This window comes from Protobothrops mucrosquamatus, unplaced genomic scaffold (assembly GCF_001527695.2).
Source record: "Protobothrops mucrosquamatus isolate PMUCROS unplaced genomic scaffold, P.Mucros_1.0 scaffold_186, whole genome shotgun sequence".
Taxonomy (NCBI): Eukaryota; Metazoa; Chordata; class Lepidosauria; order Squamata; family Viperidae; genus Protobothrops; species Protobothrops mucrosquamatus.
The window spans coordinates 1,286,894-1,306,909 of record NW_015386262.1 but is presented as its reverse complement, the minus strand read 5'-3'; the positions used below and the strand labels follow the sequence as shown (position 1 = coordinate 1,306,909).

Sequence of the window (20,016 nt, the reverse complement as noted above, 5' to 3'; positions counted from 1 at the left end):
GCCTATTAGCATCAATCAGGCTGGTGTTTCTTCACAATGCCACTCGTAGGGCTATAATTCACACTGCAACTCATTGCTGAGAGGGTAATGATTCTGTAACCATAATAAAAAGCGAAGTTCACCCTTCTCTGTTCCCCAGAATACAAAGGGGAATAAGGAACAGTGAAGTACATTAAGTTAAACATGATATAAAATGTTCATTTATTTAATAATTATTAATCAAATTTATATGGCCTCCCATCTCCCCAAAGGGAACTCTGTGTAGTGTACAAGTGCACAACAAAAACAGGTAAAAGTCACAGATTAAAAAAACCCCCACAGATATATAAAAACATATAAAAATCACATTAACAGTAAATATTATAAAAATGGAGATACCAACTCTTTCAATCTATTTCAGTCTACTGATTTCCATTAGAAAAGACACCTTACCAAAAACTGCTGGCTATCAAAATGTTTGATATGAAACCTGTAATTTCTGATCTAGACTCTAACGAGGATAAGATTTGGATGATGTGCAGTGTATTTCTTTCAAGTAAGATTGCTGAGAACTAAACTGGACAAAGAGGACAACCTAATGCCTACAACATTGGCAAGGGACATGGAGGCTGATTCAGTGGCACTGGAGGAGGGGAAAGTGTTTCTACTCCCTGATCCATTTCCTGAGCATAATTATGCCTTAAATCTGTTATTTGTCCCATTACAGAAATGTATATACGCAGGCTGATTACCACTCAAAGTCTCTCTGGAAACAGAGCAGGGAAAACGGTAGCTCTGGAGAGAAGTAATTTTCATCAGGAAAATGGCATGGGAAAAGGGTTAATGATCTGGGCTCCTCCTTCTTCCCGGGCCTCCTATGCTTATTTGCCAGTGCTTAGAAGCAAAACATTCAATAATGGATCTGTGTTTCTTTATCCACTTTGGTTCTGAATTTGTTGGTAATATAAGAGTAACAAAACAAGAAATATGGAGCAGGGTGCACTGAAACCAGCCATATTTCCCATCTTTCTCTCTAGGGCAGCTTGGGATTGATGGATGGGTATTATAAAACCAAACATCTGGAGGGATTCATGACGGAAAAGGCTACTTTCTGGTTTACAGATGACATATCTCCCAGTCTGTAACAAAGATGATGAGTGAAATACACCACTCAGAAACTGAGAAGCAAAACAATGTATTTTCCAATCGCTCTCAGAGGAAAACAACTTTTAATCATCCTGCTAGTCCCAACCTTCTGTGCAGACCACTGAAGAGGCATACGCATGAGGATCAGTGCTGGCTCTATGTGGCACGTCACACGGTGCATCTGATGTTTTTGAAGGAAAGCAGACAGTGGCAGACTCAGTCATCAACAAGGCTCATGAAGTTGTTTTTGCCACAAATCATGGAATGGTACATCAAGCAATATTCCTTGAAGAACTGGGTCTTTTTAAAATACCTTTACAGATGTTTTCAACAAGAAAAAATATTTACTGGAACAGTCTGATTCAATAAATCAGTTGTAATAGTTGTTGTGATAGTATTAGTTGTGATAGTTAACACTCCAGGAATAATATGTTTCAGGATTTATTCCAATTTTTAAAGCTTTCCCAGAACAGCCTTAAAAAAAATTCCCATTTTTCAAAACTGATGAAAAACAAGCAGGCAAAATATATGCCCTATATCTTCCAATCTGTCCATATCTTTTTCAAGGGAAGAACTTTCTCTTCCTTTTGTTGGAAAATCTTCCTAAGCCTTTGCTAAATAGGATGTTGAAGCAGAAGGGCCAAATAGGATGGAATCCAAGATTCCAATTTTTTTTTCAACTGCATAGGCTATTGATATTTCTGGGTTCAATTCAAATCCTAAAAATCCTTACAGTTCTAAGAAACTTTGGTTCAAAATACCCTATGATATGCTTGCTCCCAAATGAACCAACCTGAACTCTGAGATTACCTGGAAAGCATCTAATTCATAGCTATTCCCACATATAAAAATTCCCTGCTTTGGAAAATAAATTATATTTTGTGACTATAAAGTTATACTGTTTAGATTTCTGTAACTTTATGTTTTACAAGCCAAATATTCAAAGAAACCACAAGTGACAGTAAAACAAGGCCAATTTAAACACATTTCCAAGAAAGCAATCTGGTTTGGACAAAAAGAAGTTCTGTGCTGCATTTCAAAAGATCAACATATAGGTTCCATGTATCCTTTCAATTTATTTAACAGTCCTGTGACCACTGGGAATACAGAATTATATGAAAAAATAAAATCGACAAGAGTTATTTGCCCAGTGATATTCTGAACAGAAAATAGGTATAAAAATAATTGGCATTTGCTTATCTAGCATATAACAAAGCATGAAGACAAGGTTGAATGAAAGTCTTCTCTGTGACAGAGCAAAAACAATGAACCTACAATTTACAATGACAAAAAAAACAGCTTTAAAATGTTTCTTTCTGATTATAGAAGGCATGATCAGCAGGAGGCCTAAATATTAAATGCCAAGTTTATGGTTCAAAGTCATAGAACATGGGACCACATTGGTGGTCTTGAAAAAATTAGTAGGGTTGTACTTGATTACTACTTGAAGTGGAGACCCCTTGGGGATTCCCAGGATGGTGCAGAAGGCTCAAGAAAAAGTACCACTTGACTTAACAGGAACAACAACAACAAAACATTTCCAGTAGAAAATGTGTTTCTTCCATACCTTTGTTTTGTGGATGTCTATTCCTGAGGCTAGCAATCACGTCTCAACTTCAGCTCAGACAGAAAAATGAAAGTCAGTCAGCTCAGCCCCTTTTTTGGCAAGTATGAACCATTGGCTGCCCCCCCCCCCAAACAAGACACCTGCACTGAAGAATCTGACTAATTATGAACCCAGCATGGAAGCTGCCATGTGAATCACATGTGTGTCTGCAACATTCTTCCTGACTGTTTATTTTGGCAGAAATATCTACTATATCAGCTGGTGGAGAATTTTTTTTTATGCATACTCACAGTAGTGTGCTTTTAATCTAAATGAGACTTATGCATAATATATATGTCTGAAAGCACAGGAACACCACCACATCTTACATAACCAATACTTTTATTTGCTTACATGCTCTATTGTGTAAATTCTGTGAAACACACAAACACAAAATCAAAATCTGCAATCAAGCCAGTATAGGTGGAAGAGTCAGAGGCTGTACATACCACACGCTAAAACATAATTAACAGGATAGCAACAGCTATGATTATCCAACATACCATCTAAAACATTCCACATAATGACTTAATTAGATACTTTAAGACATGATCTTTTTTGTTCGATTAGCCACATTATGGTTTATAAGCACTCATTTATGGTTGACCATGTCACAGACTGGATAAGGGCTTTCTGACTAATGGATGCTCAGTTATCCAGACCAGACGAAGTAGAAGAAAAGGTTATTATGAAATGCCCATATCTTTGAGATGGAGCAAGCTATATGCAGTTAAATTATCTCTTGTTCCCAGAGGTCCAATTAATGCCAAGGGTAATTACTGTGAGTGGGTTCTTTTCATTATGACTGGAGACTAAGTGGATACTTTAAAGATTTTTATTATGTTTCAAGATGTCCCCAATACAGCTTGTAGCCTCGTTTTCTCCAGTGTCTATTGTTAAGTACAGTTTATTCTGGATAATTTGAATAGGATTAATATCCAAGTAATAGTCCTCGGGCTCTTAATATTTTCTGGACCTTTAAGTTCTCCAATGGTAATGCCAGTTCAATCCTGGCCTTCTATTAGTGTTATTTGCCTATTGTGGGGGTTGGTATAATCTTGCCTTGTTTGCACCAGCTGTGAAGTGGGTGGCTGCCAAGCTCCAGACCCAACTCTAGGTGAGCTCTAAGCAAGAGGGCTGCTAAGCATCAAATTGAATTTCTACCAGTCTCTCAAACAGGATTGCTATTGCTTGCTGTCACTCTTGTCCTGGCAGCTGGACGTTTCAATAAGCTTAAAGCAGTAGCAGTTGGTGCTACTAAAGCTGGCCGTATGATACTTCTACTTCTGCTCAAATCCTCCATTCTCTTCTGTTTACCCACACTTTCCCCTCAGATAGGTGGGTCTAAGTGAGTTAAGCTGGCTAATTATGAACACAGACACATCCTTGATAAGGCAAAGGTGAGGTTAAACTAGACTTCTCTAGGTGCGGTGGTATGTCCTGGGTGTGCCAGCCAGGCATGCCATTGTAGATGCAGGCAAGTGGAGTTGGGCCAATCAAGTTGCAGCTTTCCTAGCATTTCCTGGTTGCACTTTACCAATGTATGTCATTGGTAAGGGAAGGGTACAGAAAAGCCATAAGGCTGGCAGCAGTTCCACCAGTTGGGCAGTTTCAGTGCAACCATTTTAAGTGCGGAGGGGTCAATGAGGTAGCAGCCACCAGCTTTCTTCTCCCAATTATAAGGATATTTTAGTGATTTGTCAGCCATACATAACTTTACTTAATTCATAGATCACTGGACTCCCATAGAACAGAAGAGTAAAGTAATCAAAACAAATCAAAGCAAGGAAGCAAAAAAAAAAAACCCCAAACAAAACAGTTCCATAATCCCCCTCTCCTCAAGGCCTATATAACCAGTTCTTCAATCGTTTCCTGAACAACATAAGGGTGTGTGCTACACGAATCCCTGGGAGAGACCATTCTATAGGGTAGAAACTGCAACAGAGTAGAGGCATGTTTTCTGAGCCCTGCAAGATGACATTCTTTAATTGATGAGGCCCAGAGTGGACATCCCCCACCCCTGCTGGCTAAGGATGTCCACTGATACCTGAATCGAGGCAATCTCTCAGATAGCCAGGCCCTAAGCCATGACAGGCTTTGTATGTCATAACCAAATCCTGAAGCCAAGTGGGAACCAGAGCAGCTTGTGAAGCAGCAGGGCAGTGTGTGAATAACACACTGCCACCTTCATTGCCCACACTCCCCCATTAAGGACCTGCAGAGGGCATACAGAATGACTTCGAGGGCCAGAAGTAAGAACTGCTAAGGTAATGATCTGACAGCCTGGCTTGAGACCATTCCAAGAATCTAATTTGAGTAAATGTCTCAGACAGGTACCTCCCTAATTTGTATGAAGATAAAGTGTGTGTCTGTGGGGGGGGCACACTCAGACTTGCAAGATACTATAAATGTTCCAATAGAATAGAAATAGAAATAGAAATAGGAATAGGAAACAGACTAGAATAGAATAGAATAGAATAGAATAGAACAGAACAGAACAGAGCTGGAAGGGACCTTGGAGGTCTTCTAGTCCAGCCCCCTGTTCAGGAGAACCTATACCATCTCAGACAAGTGACTGATTCTCCAGTGATGGAGCGCCCACGATTTCTGGGGGACAATCTATTCCACTGGTCGTCTTCACTGTCAGGAAGTTTCTCCTGAATTCCAGGCTGCTTCTCTCTTTGATCAGTTTCCAACCATTGTTTCTTGTCATGCCCTCTAGTGCTTTGGTGAATAACGTGATCCCTTCTTCTTTGTGGCAGCCCCTCAAATACTGGAATACTGCTATCATGTCTCCCCTATTTCTTTTTTTCTTTAGACTAGCCAAACCCAAGTCCTGCAGCCGTTCTTCGTATGTTTTAGTCTCCAGGCCTTTGATCATCTCAGTTGCTCTTCTCTGAATTTTTTCCAAACTCTCAACATCTTTTTTGTGATATGGTAACCAAAATTGGCTGCAGTATTCCAGGTGTGGCCTTACTAGGGTTTTATAAAGTGGTATTAATACCTCACATGATCTTGATTCTATGCCTCTGTTTATACAAACCAGGAATGTATTAGCTTTTTTGGCTGCTGCTGCATACTGCTGGCTTATGGTTAAGTGATTGTCCACTAGGACTCCAAGGTCCCTCTCACAGTTACTGTTTTTAAGCCAGGTCTTGCCCAATCTGTACTTGTACCTTTTATTTTTCCTGCCTAAATGAAAAACTTTGCTTTTCTCCACACTAAAACTCATTTTGTTGGATAGGGCCCATTGTTCAAGTTTGTCAAGATCTTTTTGGATCCTTAGCTGGTCTTCTGGGATGTTGGCTACTCCTGCCAGTTTGGTGTCATCTGCAAATTTGATGAGTTCCCCTTCAATTCCCTCATCTAAATAATTTATGAAGATATTGAAGAGTACTGGGCCTAAGACGGAGACTTGTGGTACCCCACTGCTTACTTCTCTCCATGTGGATGTAGTGCCGTTGAGGACTACTCGCTGAGTTCGGTTTGCCAGGCAGCTACAAATCCATCTGGTGATGATGTCTATTCCACCTTTTTCTAGCTTACCAAGGAGTAGGTTGCGGTCTACTTTATCAAATACCTTACTGAAGTCTAAGTATACTACGTCCACAGTATTTCGCTAGTCTATTAGTTTAGTCACTTTGTTGAATAATGAAATAAGATTGGTTTGTCATGATTTGTTTTTAACAAACCCATGCTGGCTACTAATTATAACTTTGTTTGCTTCTAGTTATTCTCAGATCTGTTTTTTTAATTATCTTTTCTAGGATCTTCCCAGGTATTGATGTTAAACTGATTGGTCTGTAGTTTCCTGGGTCTGTTTTTTTCCCCTTTCTTGAAGATGGGAACCACATCAGCTCTTTTCTAATCCTCAGGTACTTCTTCCCCTGTACTCCAGGATTTTTGAAAGATGTGGTGCAGTGGTTCTGAGATAACATCTGCAAGCTCCTTCAGAACTCTGGGATGCAACCTGTCAGGCCCGTGATTTATATTCGTCAAGGTCGGATAGGTGTTCTCTTACCATTTTCTTGCTTATTTTAATTTTTGTTTCTAATTTATCTTTTGCGTGGGTTTTTTGGTATGTTGGGCTATGGTTTCATTTTGTTTGAAGACTGATGTAAAGTATGAGTTAAGCAGCTTTGCTTTCTCCCTGTTGCCTGTTATTTCCTTGCCATTTTCTCTCTTTAGTGGACCTACAGTTTCCTTGACTATTTTCTTGTTGTTAATATGTTGGAAGAAACTTTATTATCCATGATTTCTGTTGCAAGTCTTTGTTCATTCTGAGCCTTTGCTTTCCTGACTTCATCTTTACATGTTCTGGCTGTCTGCTGATAATCGGCCTTAGTTATGTGCCCCTCTTTCCATTTTTTGTATTTGTCCTTTTTGTCTTTCAGTTTATCAGAGAGATCTTTGTGCAGTGATGCTGGTTTCTTCTTGAATTTCTTGTTTTTCTTTTTCAGTGGTATTGTGCTGGTCTGGACTTTTATGATCACATTTTTGAGAGTTTCCCACGCTTCTAGGGTTGTTTTCCACTTTAGGATTTTCATTCTTGGGATCTTTCCTAGGTTCTCTCTGAGTTTGTTAAAGTCAGCTCTTTTGAAGATCGAGACACTGTTTGGATTGTTTTCTGTTGCTAGTGTTTGTGTTATATTAAATTCCAGTATGACATGATCACTTTCGCTCAAGGTTCTGGCAACTTCAACTTCCTCTATCACTTATTCTCTATTAGTTAGAATTAAGTATGGCTTTACGTCTAGTTCCCTCCTCCACCTTTTGGATGACAAAGTTGTCGGCTAGGTTGGTTAGGAATCTGTTTGATCTCTCGCTCGCTGCAGAGTTTGTCTCCCAATTGATATATGGATAGTTGAAGTCTCCCATTACTATTGTGGTATACTTGCTACATACATTTGTTAACTGGCTGGCAAAGAGTTCATCTATTTCTTCTGATTGGTTGGGTGGTCTGTAATATACACCTCTGGTAATGTCACTGTTTTTCTCTTTTATATTGACTCATATGCATTCTGGAGAGATTTTATCTTTGATCATGTGTGTTTCTGTAGATATGTAGTGTTCTCTTACATATACTGCAACTCCCCCTCCTCTTTTTGTAGACCTGTTTCTTTTGAACAATTTGTATCCATCCATCAGTCCATTCCATTCATGGGTTTCGTCCCACCAGGTTTCTGTAATATCAACTATGTCATACCTACCCTCGTGTACTATTGCTTCTAGTTCGCCCTGTTTGTTCCCCAAGCTTTGAGCATTTGTATATAAGCATTTAAGGCTTTTGTGCCTGTGCATAAGTATGTTTCCTGCACCTCCTGAATGTTGTTTGAGGGTTTTTTTCCCATCTCTGCCCACCTCATTGTTTGATTTGTTTTCTTGGGATTTATGATTGGTTTTGGGTTCTAGAGATTCTGAAGATTGGTCACCCTTCCCTCTCAATTTTAGTTTAAAGCCCTCCTGATGAATTGGGCCAGTCTTTTTCCAAGTACATTTTCCCCTGTTTTTTGTGAGGTGCAGCCCATCTCTTGCCAAGAATCCTTCGCGAAGGAAATGCAATCCATGATCCAGGAAAGTAGTTTTAGATTTTTAGTCTGGTCTATCTTATAGGACTAACAGAACGAGATGTAGCTGAAAAAAGTGACTTATGACTGATCTTCACATTGCAATTATGGCCTGCTTGAAGACCATGAATTCTTGCACCCCCTCCCCCTTTAGGCACAAAGCATTAAAGTATGTTTGGTCAGTCATTTCTTCTCAGCCCTCTCAGATACTGATAAGCCACATCCAAAAAATTCCAGCCAAGAAAATAGACTTTTCCAGGTATTGCCAGAAATCAATCATATTTTGAAGGAGGGGAGGGAGTGCTAGATCAGAAAAGGATGAATAGGTCAGCAATTTCCTATATCCAACCCCCCCCCGACAGGAATCCCGTTCATCTATAGCTTGTTTTTAGCCTCGACTAATATTCAACAAAATGCTTTTTCTATCCCCCTTAGCTGTCATGGCTCACCACTGATGCTGATCTTTTAAAAAAATTATCATCTCTTTTTGAAAGCCAAGCTGACTGAAGTCAAGTCTTCATTAGGAAAAGGATAAGATTGAAGTTCATCTGCTGAATTCTTAAACAGATGGCATTGTACTAACTTTTGAACAGATTGTACTTTTCATTTAAAAAGGTTAAATTGTAAGTTTATATTATAGATACATCTTACATTTTTATATTTACCATAAAATGTGCACTGGAAAACCATTAAATTGGGTATATTGGTGACAATCCATGCATATACATGATATTTTCATCCCCCTCAGTGGCAACCCTCCAGTGTTCCCTTGTAGGTTAAAAGGAAAACAACATCAACCATGCACACAATTGTTTTCCTTCAAAAGTAGTCCAATGCTACTTCACACACATGTATAAAGAGCAGAAAGGAGTTGTCCTATCAGACATTGTTATAAACAGGGTTAAATTAATAAATCGATACAAGGCATTATAGAACAAATAATAAAATTCACAGTAGCTCTGAAATTTAACAAATTCTGGGTTACAGGTAATTCTCGATTACCAACGGTAATTGGGATCAGAGACTCTGCCGTTGATACAATTGTAAGGTGAAACTTTACGTGACTGTGCCAACTTACAACTACAATTCTGGTTGTCATTTTTAGGTGAATTCTGCACAAACACAGCATCCACAAATTATCGCCATTTGCAATCTCCTGCCACCTTCTCCACTGACTTTGCTTGTTGGAAGCTGACAGTTAAGGTCACAAATGGCGATCACACCATGGCAGGACCGCAATGTTGCAACTGCCAGCTGGTTGCCAAGTGCATAAATCACAATTATGTGACTGTGGAAAAACTGTGAGGGCTGCTATTACAAATAATTGTTGTAGGTCCTTCTTGTTCAGCATCATCATAACTTCAAATGGTCACTGAATGAGTGGACATTAAGCAAGGTCTATCTATCATTTAAGTGAAGAAATATTTACAAAGCTTACTGTAATGGGCATCTTTTTAAATAAGAAAAGTAAGCACTTTCTGGCTAGTTTTATTAAAGGCATAACTTTATGATTCTTTTCTGGCAGAAAAGTATATCTAGTTCCTGACAACACTGTAAACAGTGTGGCTGTGAAATGCAAGCAGTAAGGCTGTGACATTTCTATGTGTAATCCCCAGTGCTTACAAGATAAGAATAGAATAACCCATTCGCAGCTGTAATCACTCTGACAACATTATCTTTCTAGCTGTTCCAGTCTAATTTAACAGTTTTAAGAGGTGTCAGATGTTTTTATCATGGGTGCATTTGGGATATAAACAGAAATGTCACAGTGCTACTATGGATATACTTCTGCATTTCATAATGGTTTGGCCCCAGTGTCTCATTCTCAGCCCATTATTGAGAATTAACTGTATTCCACAGAAGCATATGTTACAAAGATACCACAAGAATAACAGTTGCTTTTCCTGCAAGACTATATATTTATCATCAAAATATCATTTTTTTCCTGGTGTTGCAATCTTGAAGATGCGTATTCTGGATGTTATACTGCTTAGGTTTTGGGTCCTGCATTCTTCTTGAAAACAACAAAAAAGGTACAAGTTGTAAACTAGCAATTGTGTATTGTATTATTTTTTTCAAGGATATGCACTGATTTCATGTTCGTTTAAAATCTTGACTTTAGACCATTCAGACTATTATGTATTGGAAGGTATTCCTTGTATATTAAGTACAACTTAATTTAAAGATAATACTAAAAGCACAAAGGAACAAAAAAACCTACAATAATTTAAAGTTTGATTTTTTTAACAACATAGTAGATGCAAAAAAGGCAACGCAACGCTTACTAAACTCTGCCAATGAACCAGATGTCAGCTCTAAAACTTTAGTACAGGGGTCCTCAAACTTGTCCACTTTAAGACTTATGAACTTCAACTCCCAGAATTCCTCAGTCAGCATGGCTGGCTGGGGAATTCTGGGAGTTGACATCCACAAGTCTTAAAGTGGACAAGTTTGAGGACCCCTGTTTTAGTATCTACAGCCTTAGGGGGGGCAAGGTTAGCATTAAGAAACAAAACAAAAATTATCACTAAATTTGGTTAGAGTTTCTGATTAATGTTCCTTTTTAGAGATGTTATATGGTTTGCTTATACAAGGTCAGTTAAACCACATTATCAAGTTCTTGTCCAAATCACAAAATTAAAGGAGTTGTTCCGTGTTACCATTATATTCAGACGGAACTGGATTATTGTGATAAAGTATTTGCATTTACGTATAAATGTGATAAACCTCTATTAATGTTTTATTATAAGCACAGATTCTGAAATGTAAGTGGGTAATGAAGAGAGGACCTTCACTCCGATATTCTCCAATTCTAAGATGTTCTGCTGAAAGAGATACAAGTGGTGCTGATATTATATTCTTTTTGTACCGACTTAATTTTCTTTAGAGTTCTAGTCTCCAGACTCCTTGTCCAAATATTTTTAGAATCCATTTTTTGCAGGTAGGAGTTAAGTATCGTGGGAAAGTTTTCCACTCTTGGAAAACAGAAGCCACTGCTCTAATTACACACATTGCCCAAAGCAAAATAAATACATCAAAACTTTCGGATGTCAGATAACAACTACTTCTTTCAGTTTTCTAAAAGTACTTTGTCTAATCTCTTTAAAAATATAGTAAATAAAGAAAATAAAATTCCATAACGGAATTTATAATACAGATTTTCTAGGTCTCAATAGGAAAAGTTACCTGCATAAAGATCTTTCTCAATAAGTTTCATCTGGAGATGGAAAATCTGTTCCTGGAGTTTGCAAATGGAGTGCTTCATTTTCTCTCGTTTTGTTACCATATAACAAAGATTTCTAACCTGCAAAGGAGAGTAAGAGTTTTTACTTTAATAATTAATTATTTTAAAAATGATTGGTAGCTGTGTACATAATTTAACTGTAATCTATCTGAATAAAGTACATGTCTATGGAGATTCTCAGTCATCCAGGTCATGGTTGTCCCAAAGGTGCTTTTTCAAAAGGCAACTGGACTTTGTTTTTCCTTGAAGACATTTTGCTTCTTATCCAACTGAAGAAACTTCTTGGATGAGAAGTGAAACTTCTTCAAGGAAAAACAAAGTCCAGTTGCCTTTGGAAAAGCACCTTTGGGACTGAATAAGATACATTAATACAAGAAGATTGGATTAAATGAAGTAACTCTAGCCACCCAACTTGCTGGACAAAGTTCAAAGCTACCCTTGAGCTGATGAAAATTGCAGTGATCTGTTAAATCTATGCTTGATTTATGAATGCCCCAAAATACTCATATACTTACAAGTTATGATCTGGATACACATAATCACATTTTTGTCTTAGTATAGATTCCTAGCCCAATCAGTCTGGGTAAGTGAACCCAGAACATTAGCCAAAGGTTAGTAGGGTATGTTAACAAAAGCAGAAGTATTTAAAGTATACTATAAATCAGGGCTTTTCAACCCTTTTCACAGATTGTACCACTTTTAGGACATGACAATATTCTAGTACCACCAGTGCTTAGCAAGGTGACAAAAATTTGATAACTAAAAAAAAAAGGGGGGGATTTTGGGCTTTACTGGTTAGATTCATTTGTTGTTATAGAAATGGTTGGTTTATAATATTATGGAAAAATAAAAAGTTGAGGTTCAATGTTAATGCTTCCTTCCTATTGCAACAGTGGAAGTCAGTGCCTTTTCTTTTCTTTTTCCCTTCTCCCCCTCACTTTTCCCTTTTTCTCCCACCATTCGCTTGCAACCCCCCTCACACTTTGCTCACAAAAGCTTCTCACTCTCACTCACACTTTGCTCACAAAAACTTCTCGCTCTCATTCACTCACTTTGCTCGTAAGCTTCTCTCTCGTGCTCACTCACTTTGCTCGCAAAAGCTTCTCTTGCTCTATTTGCTCACAAAAGCTTCTCTCTCGCTCACTCACATACTTTGCTCGCAAAAGCTCTCGTTCTCTCATTCACTCTGCTCGCAAAAGCTTCTCTCACACTTTGCTCGCAAAAGCTTCTCGCTGTCATTCACTCACTGCTCACAAAAGCTTCTCTCTCTTTCTCTCTCTCTCTCTGACACACACACTTTGCTTGTAAAAGCTCTCTTGCTCTCATTCACTCTTTGCTTGAAAAAGCCCCACGCTCTCTCTCTTTCACTCACACTTTGCGCGCAAAAGCCCCTTGGTCGCTCTCTCACCACTTCGCTAACAAAAGCCTCTTCTCTTCTCTCTCTCTTTCCGTGTGTTTTGTTTTTTCTCCCTCTCCTGCCAAAACCTGCTTTTATAGCTTCTCCTCTCTCTGCCCTCCCCCTCTTCTCTTCCCAGTGCACTGGAAGGTCCAACTAGCATGCAGCCACGGGCCCAGGTGCTGGGGCTTCTGCGGAGCCCTGCAGCTCCAGCTGGTCTCCAAGCCTGCAAGGCGCTGCTTTAGCTTGTTCCCTCCCCCGCTACACTTGGCTAGGGGTCGCGTACCACCTGCCAGGTGCTAAAGTACTACCCTGCTATAAATGACATTTGCAGGTAATATTTTTGATTATTTTATAGCAAATACAAATAGGCTTATAAAATATTTGAAAAAAATAGAACTGAACTAGTTACCACTTCTGATGTATAAAATAAGTATTCCACCTTATTATTTATTAAGGTAAAAAATTAAAAGTTTATTATTTAAAAGTTGCCCTAATAGAGATTTGTTGGCTTTCTTTTTCCAGGCACTACAGTACTCCACTGAAGGAAATAACAAATAACTGTTCTCCAAAGTTAAACAGATTTTCTTGGAGAAGAAGCTTAAAATGTACTATAGGTAGTATGATTCAGAAATAAGGCTCTTTTACAGATAAAATTTGAATGAAAATAATGTAGAGCATCTCATATATGACTGGCTGTTCAAGCAGTTGCTTGAACACATCCAATTATGGAGTCTAACACCTTCCTGAATTTATTTACCAATAAATTCAGAAGGAATACCACTAGAAAAAGTTGAAAGGATCACACACCTCGGTTCCAATTTACATGAAAGCTGGGACATGATCGTTGAAGTAAAGACAAGCACAGAAAAAGCCCGAACAGCATTCTTCAAAATGAAAAAGGTCTTCTGCAGTCACGACATAAGCCTAAGACTGAAAATCAGGCTTGTCAGATGCTATATTTCTTCTATCCTGCTCTATGGAGTAGAGAGTTGGTCTCTGACAGAAGGCCACCTGAAGAGACTAGAAGCATTTGAAATGAGGATTTACAGAGGCTGTTACGTATAAGCTGCGTTGACAAGATCAGAAATGAGGAGGTGACAAGCTGCCTGGGAAAGCCAAGGGAAATCATCAAAACAATTAAAAAATGAAAATTAGAATATTTCGGACATGTGATGCGACACTCAGAAAAATACGGCATACTCCATTTAATCCTCCAGGGAAAGACTGAAGGCAAATGAGGTCCAGGCAGAAGAACATCGTGGCTTCAAAATCTAAGGGACTGATTTGAACAAAACTTCGTGTGGCTGCTGATAAAAACAGGATCGCCAACATGATCGCCAACATTCAATAATGGATATGGCACAACAACAAGAAGAAGAACACCTTCCTGAGTAACAGGTTCTATATTGTTAGGATGTTCGTACTAACGTTCAGTTAGAATCTGCGTTCTTCTGAATTAATTCTGAAATAACAGACAATAGGTCCTCACCTTGTTCAATGTGATATCTTGCCATGTATTTAAAGTGTGCTATCATTATCTCATTCACCCCACAGTTTTTTCTCAAGGCCCAAAACATTCAGCAACTTCTTCATAGGGCATTCTAGTTCTCTGATCATCTTTATTGTCTTTTTCTGCATCTGCTTAATTTCTTTGAATCCTACGTACAGCGTGATGCCCAGAACTAGATTCAAACTGAGGTCCAACAAAATCAGAATATAGCTGAGCAATTACTTTCTCTGAACTGGAAATGATAAATCTTGTTGATTCAGCCTAAATGTGCATTTGTCTTCCTTGCTCTCACAACGCACTACAGGCTCATATTTACTTTGCAATCAACTACCACTCCAAGATTATCTTCTTATGCACCGTCATTAAATCAGATAGTCTCCATGACACAACTATACCTGTGAATTTTCATTTTGTTTCCTAAATGGCAAACTATGCACTGATTTCTGTTAACTTTCATTCTGTTACTTGCAACCTATTTCTACAATCTATCAAGATAACAATGAGTATTTCAATCCAACTCAATCTTAATTCTCTGTGGACAGATTCCTTGGTTCCTATGGTTTTTTGAAATTCATATTTACAGCGAATACCATCCATATAGCCCTGTTCACATGTTATATTCATGCATAGAGTTTAACATTTGAGAAGCAACCTCGCCTTATCCAAATCCTGCTGATATTATCATTCCTGAAGAGCTGATCTCCATAAACAGAGGATTGTTTTCTGGGGAGAACCTATGCACACACCTGAACCCTTCCAAGCGAGCTGCAAACCCACAATAATATAAAATGATTGAGGTATAAGCAATTCCATGAAATCATTTCTTTACCTATTTATTCCATATTTCTTCATTAAGGAAATGAGAATACTATATTTAAGAATTCTGAAAGTATATCACGTAGAAATATTGTAATTGAATATGGGTACAGTAAGTTAGTAGTTTCCACCTGGATTTAATTTAAAATTCTAACCACAATATTGTTTATTTAACATAGCATAATGAAAAATCTGAACTTACGAACTTTAACTATCCAAAGAATACATTATTCTGACATATTGCTCAGGGTAGTCAGCGCACTTGTTTACAAATTATTGGACACATTATTTTTATTGTTGTCTTCTTGGCTGTGAAGAAGAGGTTATCATTCCTACAACTAAACAATTTCCTTTAATTACATTTAGAAAATGAGCTTGCAACCTTACCTTCACTTATTGAGAATTAAATCATACTGAACATAGCTGGACTAACTTCTGAATAAAGATCCACAGGACTGTGCCATAAAATAATGTTTGCCTTTTCATGTCCTGTAGCTCACTTATGAGTTGGACCCCTCCCAAACACTTTCACTGTCCATGGATTTTTGAAAAAGACTATTAAATTATTTTAAGCACCCTCTCTTGCATTCCATGTTTCCAATTTGAATTTGTCCTAATTTTATTTTATCCAGACATCTCAGCTTCTTGCATACTAAGCTATCTTTCAGGGTAACGGCTTGACCTCTTAATATTTGTTTTTCAGAGCTGGATTGTTCCAACCAATAAAGGGATCTTTGTTTCATGCACTTTTTCCCCCCTACCAGGCAGGTATACAACCAACAACCACTCTATTGAAATAAACCCCAGTCATCGAAAGGTCACTTCTGCCATGATTCCTTCAGGAGAGCTGTTGTTTTGCCATTGACCAATGACCTAGTTGCAATAAATTTCTCCCAGAGAAAAGCTCCATTCAGCATATATACTGTATGCAGTGGGAATGTCAAGTGGTAAAAAAAATGGTTAGCTATCTTTTATTGACAGCATAGCCATTCTGGAGAGAGCAAAGCTAAACACAGATCAAGAGACCAACAAGAGCTGTTCAAGTGTCAAATTACTTCTTGACATATTATCATGCGGAGGACACTACAGGAGCCCGAGAGCATAACCTCTGACCCCCAACATTCAAGATCAGTTCTTCAGTTGAAGAGCTCTTGATTTCTACCATTTGCTTCTTCAAATCCAGTATCAGGAAAGATAGATTACTATGAATCCAAGCTAGCTTCAATAGTCTCCCTGTCACATGCTGACAGAAAGATGGTGTGAAGGAAATAAAGTTTTAGCAGACATCTAAATTGGCTCCATCCTTTTTTGATCTCATTGGTTCATTCTATACTAACAGGCTGAATTTTGCTTCCATTGAGCAATGGAATTCCATCTGTAATGCCACTAGAGTCATAATCTAAAATGATATTGAACGCCTGTTATTAAAATGAAGTTTTATTCATACGGTTGTAAATAACACTCGAAAGTATTTATGCCAATTTAATGCTGCATTCTTTCAAGTACTATAAATATGTTTTATGATTGGTTTTATGTTTTTTATATGTTGCAAGCTGCATTGAGCAATCCATTTCAAGGAAGGGAAAAAAGTGGGATGTACATTTTATTACTAAAATAAAAGTAAAACAAAAAAACAATAAAATACTCTCTTTGCTTTGTTTATTGAACTTTTCTGCCCTTGAGGAAGTTAACAGTTATGCATGTCAACCTGCAAACAAGCATATCACATGAAGGCTTAGTACAACAAGGCTTTATAGGAAGGTAGAGACTTTGGTTTTTTTTAACTTCTAATATGGTTACTTAGCTCAATCCACAGAAAACTCTCACAGTTGCCCAGAGACTGCTACATACTCATTTGTTTGCAGAACAGCGGAAAGTATGATCAATGTTGCATTATGATAAAGCAATCAAGAAATGCAATACTTCTCAATCTGGTGTCTTCCAAATATGTTAACCCACAATTTCCCCCACTGGTTATGGTAGATGGAAATTATGGGATTTATAACTTCAATGTAAGTAAAGTATGCCAGGCTGAGATTAATGGAGTAAGGAATTGGCAGAAGCCCAATTCCAGATGTTTATGCTGCCTCCTGAACAACTGACACCTTAAAATAATTTTAAAAGTCCTCTTTATTGTTTTAAAACTCATACTGTATTATATTTAATTAAAAAAATATAAGGGAAAAAAAGAAAGTATAATGATTATGGAAGCAATTTATACGGACACATTAAGGTATTTTCATAGCTGTTCTCACTTTGTCACCCAACAACAATCCTTTTAGCTATTCGTATGCTGCTCAATGATCTATGATGATGACAGATTTAGTTGACTTTCTAAAAAAGTAAGAGTTTACAAATTATTTTATTGATGATACATCTGTCATCAATATGAATCCCTCTTGCTTCATTGCAAAGTAATAACAGAACTGCTGGTTTCCTAGGCACTTCAGGAAAGCTGACCAAAAATGATAATAGAAATTTAATATAATACCCAATTATTGGGGTTCACCTTTCCTATAAATTAATGTGAATGAAGTTTTACATGGACAGTGAATTCCAGGAATCTGAATTGTAAATACCCAACTAAGTAAACAACAACAAGACATTTGTCATTAAGATAGGAGTAGATCACCTGCATTCAATTTTTCTTTCTAACTGTCTCGGGATGCAGTGAGACATTTGGATGGCTATGTCTGGAAGGTATTTTTTTGAAATGTAAGGGATAATAGGATTAAAGAAACAAGACAAAGGATGTTTGTAAAATGGTCCTGTTTGTTAACTTGGTTTTGGCTTTGTTTAAACATATTTCCTTGTAAAACATATTATGCGAATTAATGCAAAGGATGTCAGTTTACAAATAACACCAATCAAAAGGGAATGGAAAATATGACTATAATAGGCTTAACGCATTCTAATTAGCCATCCTGAAACAAATATGGGCAGTTACATTTTAAAGGGAATGAAGTTTCCAAAACGGAATGTCAAGTACAAGTAAAATGTCCGTTCATGCGTAAAAAGATTTTATTAGATTAGTAATACGCATTTTGTGCATTTAGTGATCAAAACAAATTGTTTTATTAGGATGTACTTGATGTTTTATTTATCATTTTGTAATCTCAGCAGTTACAGGTATAATTCATAGCAGCTTTAATTGGATTTTTCTACTGACAAAGTATTTGTCTTGTGTTTAGTACAGAAAAAGAGAAAACTAAAATCACTTTAATGTTTTGCCAACACATATCTTTTAGGTTGGCTTCCACTGTAAAAAACTATTTCAAGTGATTCAACTCCATATTTCTATTTAAGATGTGCTTCAAGTTAGACATAACTTCTGGGAATTACATTAACAAATCCATGTAGTTATTTAGGCAATCTTTTCAGAAGTGATTTGCCATTGCCCTCTTCCTCAGGCTGATACAAAAATTTGGTTCAAAAATTATCCAGCTGGTCTTTGTGTCTAAGGCAGAACTAGAACTCAGATTTGTCTAGTCTTGGAATAGGCCAGGGGTAGGCAACCTTGGCTCTTTTATGACTCGTGGACTTCAACTCCCAGAATTCCTGAGCCAGCATGACTGGTTCAGGAATTCTGGGAGTTAAAGTCCACGAGTCATAAAAGAGCCAAGGTTGCCTACCCCTGGACTAGACCAAAGAGGCTCTTTACTGAATTAAATTCAGTAAAATTATAAAAAGACACAGAGAATCAGATACTGAGTCTCTGATTACCAATTATGATAGAAGTGATCTACTCATCTGAACAAGCCTTAAATATTAAGATTGTTCAAATTTAAAAAAAAACCCAGGATCTTAAATATTTTCCATTTACTTGGGGAATTATGAGGATAAAAAGATAATTTTTATCTAATGAAGTTATTTTATTACTAATTATTTTGGGAGACCTTGGGAGCTTTTGGGCTGCCTTGGGACCAGAATGATTTCTGTTATCCTCCTTAAAAGTTAAAAGTTTGTGATGCCTTCAGTGCTAAAATGCTTCACTGAAACATTTTACTCTACTTGTGGGAACTGTGTCTCTTTGAGCTGCTAAAGATGGCAAGCTATTGAGAGCCAATATTCCAGGGACTATCATATGTTTGAGGCCAACAGTGGAGTGACTAAGGTAATGGACTGACATTGGGTAAATTCAGCTTCTAGCCCATCTTCAGCCATGGGCACTCACTGGATGCCTTTAAATCAAAATCATTCATTCTGAGTCCAACCTAATTCACAGGATTGCAGCCATGAGGAAAAAAAGGAAGAAAGTGCAATCTATCCTGCTTTGAAGTTCTTTTACGAAGGGTCAAATAGAAATAAAATAACATGTATCTATGTATGATTAAATTAAGAGGCAGTGGTGGTGAGGTAACTGGGAATGCAGCAAGGGAATTCTAGCCATCAAATTAAAATGCTGAGATGATGGCTGTGAAAGGAATAATATTAGCAATATAGTCTTTCAGGACATTTATTGGAAAATCTCAAGCCATATTTATATTTTGCAAACTTCTGACATTTCTCCCAATTGCAGTTATCTATAATTGCAGACAAAGACCCAGTATGGTGTAGTGGTTAAGGCATCAGGGTAAATACCAGGAAACCGTGAGTTCCAGTCCTGCCTCAGGCACAAAGCCAGCTGGGTGACTTTGGGCCGGTCAGTTTCTCACAGCCCTAGGAAGGAGGGTATGGCAAACGACTTCAGAAAAACTACAGGGACTTACAGGAAACAGTGTTAAAAGCAGTTAGAAGAATCCTCCATGG

General features: G+C 37.7%; 1 protein-coding gene across 1 annotated transcript in view; it reads right to left on the bottom strand.

The window, feature by feature from the left end:
- JADE2 (jade family PHD finger 2) overlaps positions 1–20,016 on the bottom strand; it is a 208,626-nt gene that overhangs the window by 9,204 nt on the left and 179,406 nt on the right. Inside the window, exon 10 of the mRNA XM_029285772.1 lies at positions 11,485–11,602. Coding sequence (XP_029141605.1) covers positions 11,485–11,602 — 118 coding nt within the window. The remainder of the gene's footprint in view (positions 1–11,484; positions 11,603–20,016) is intronic.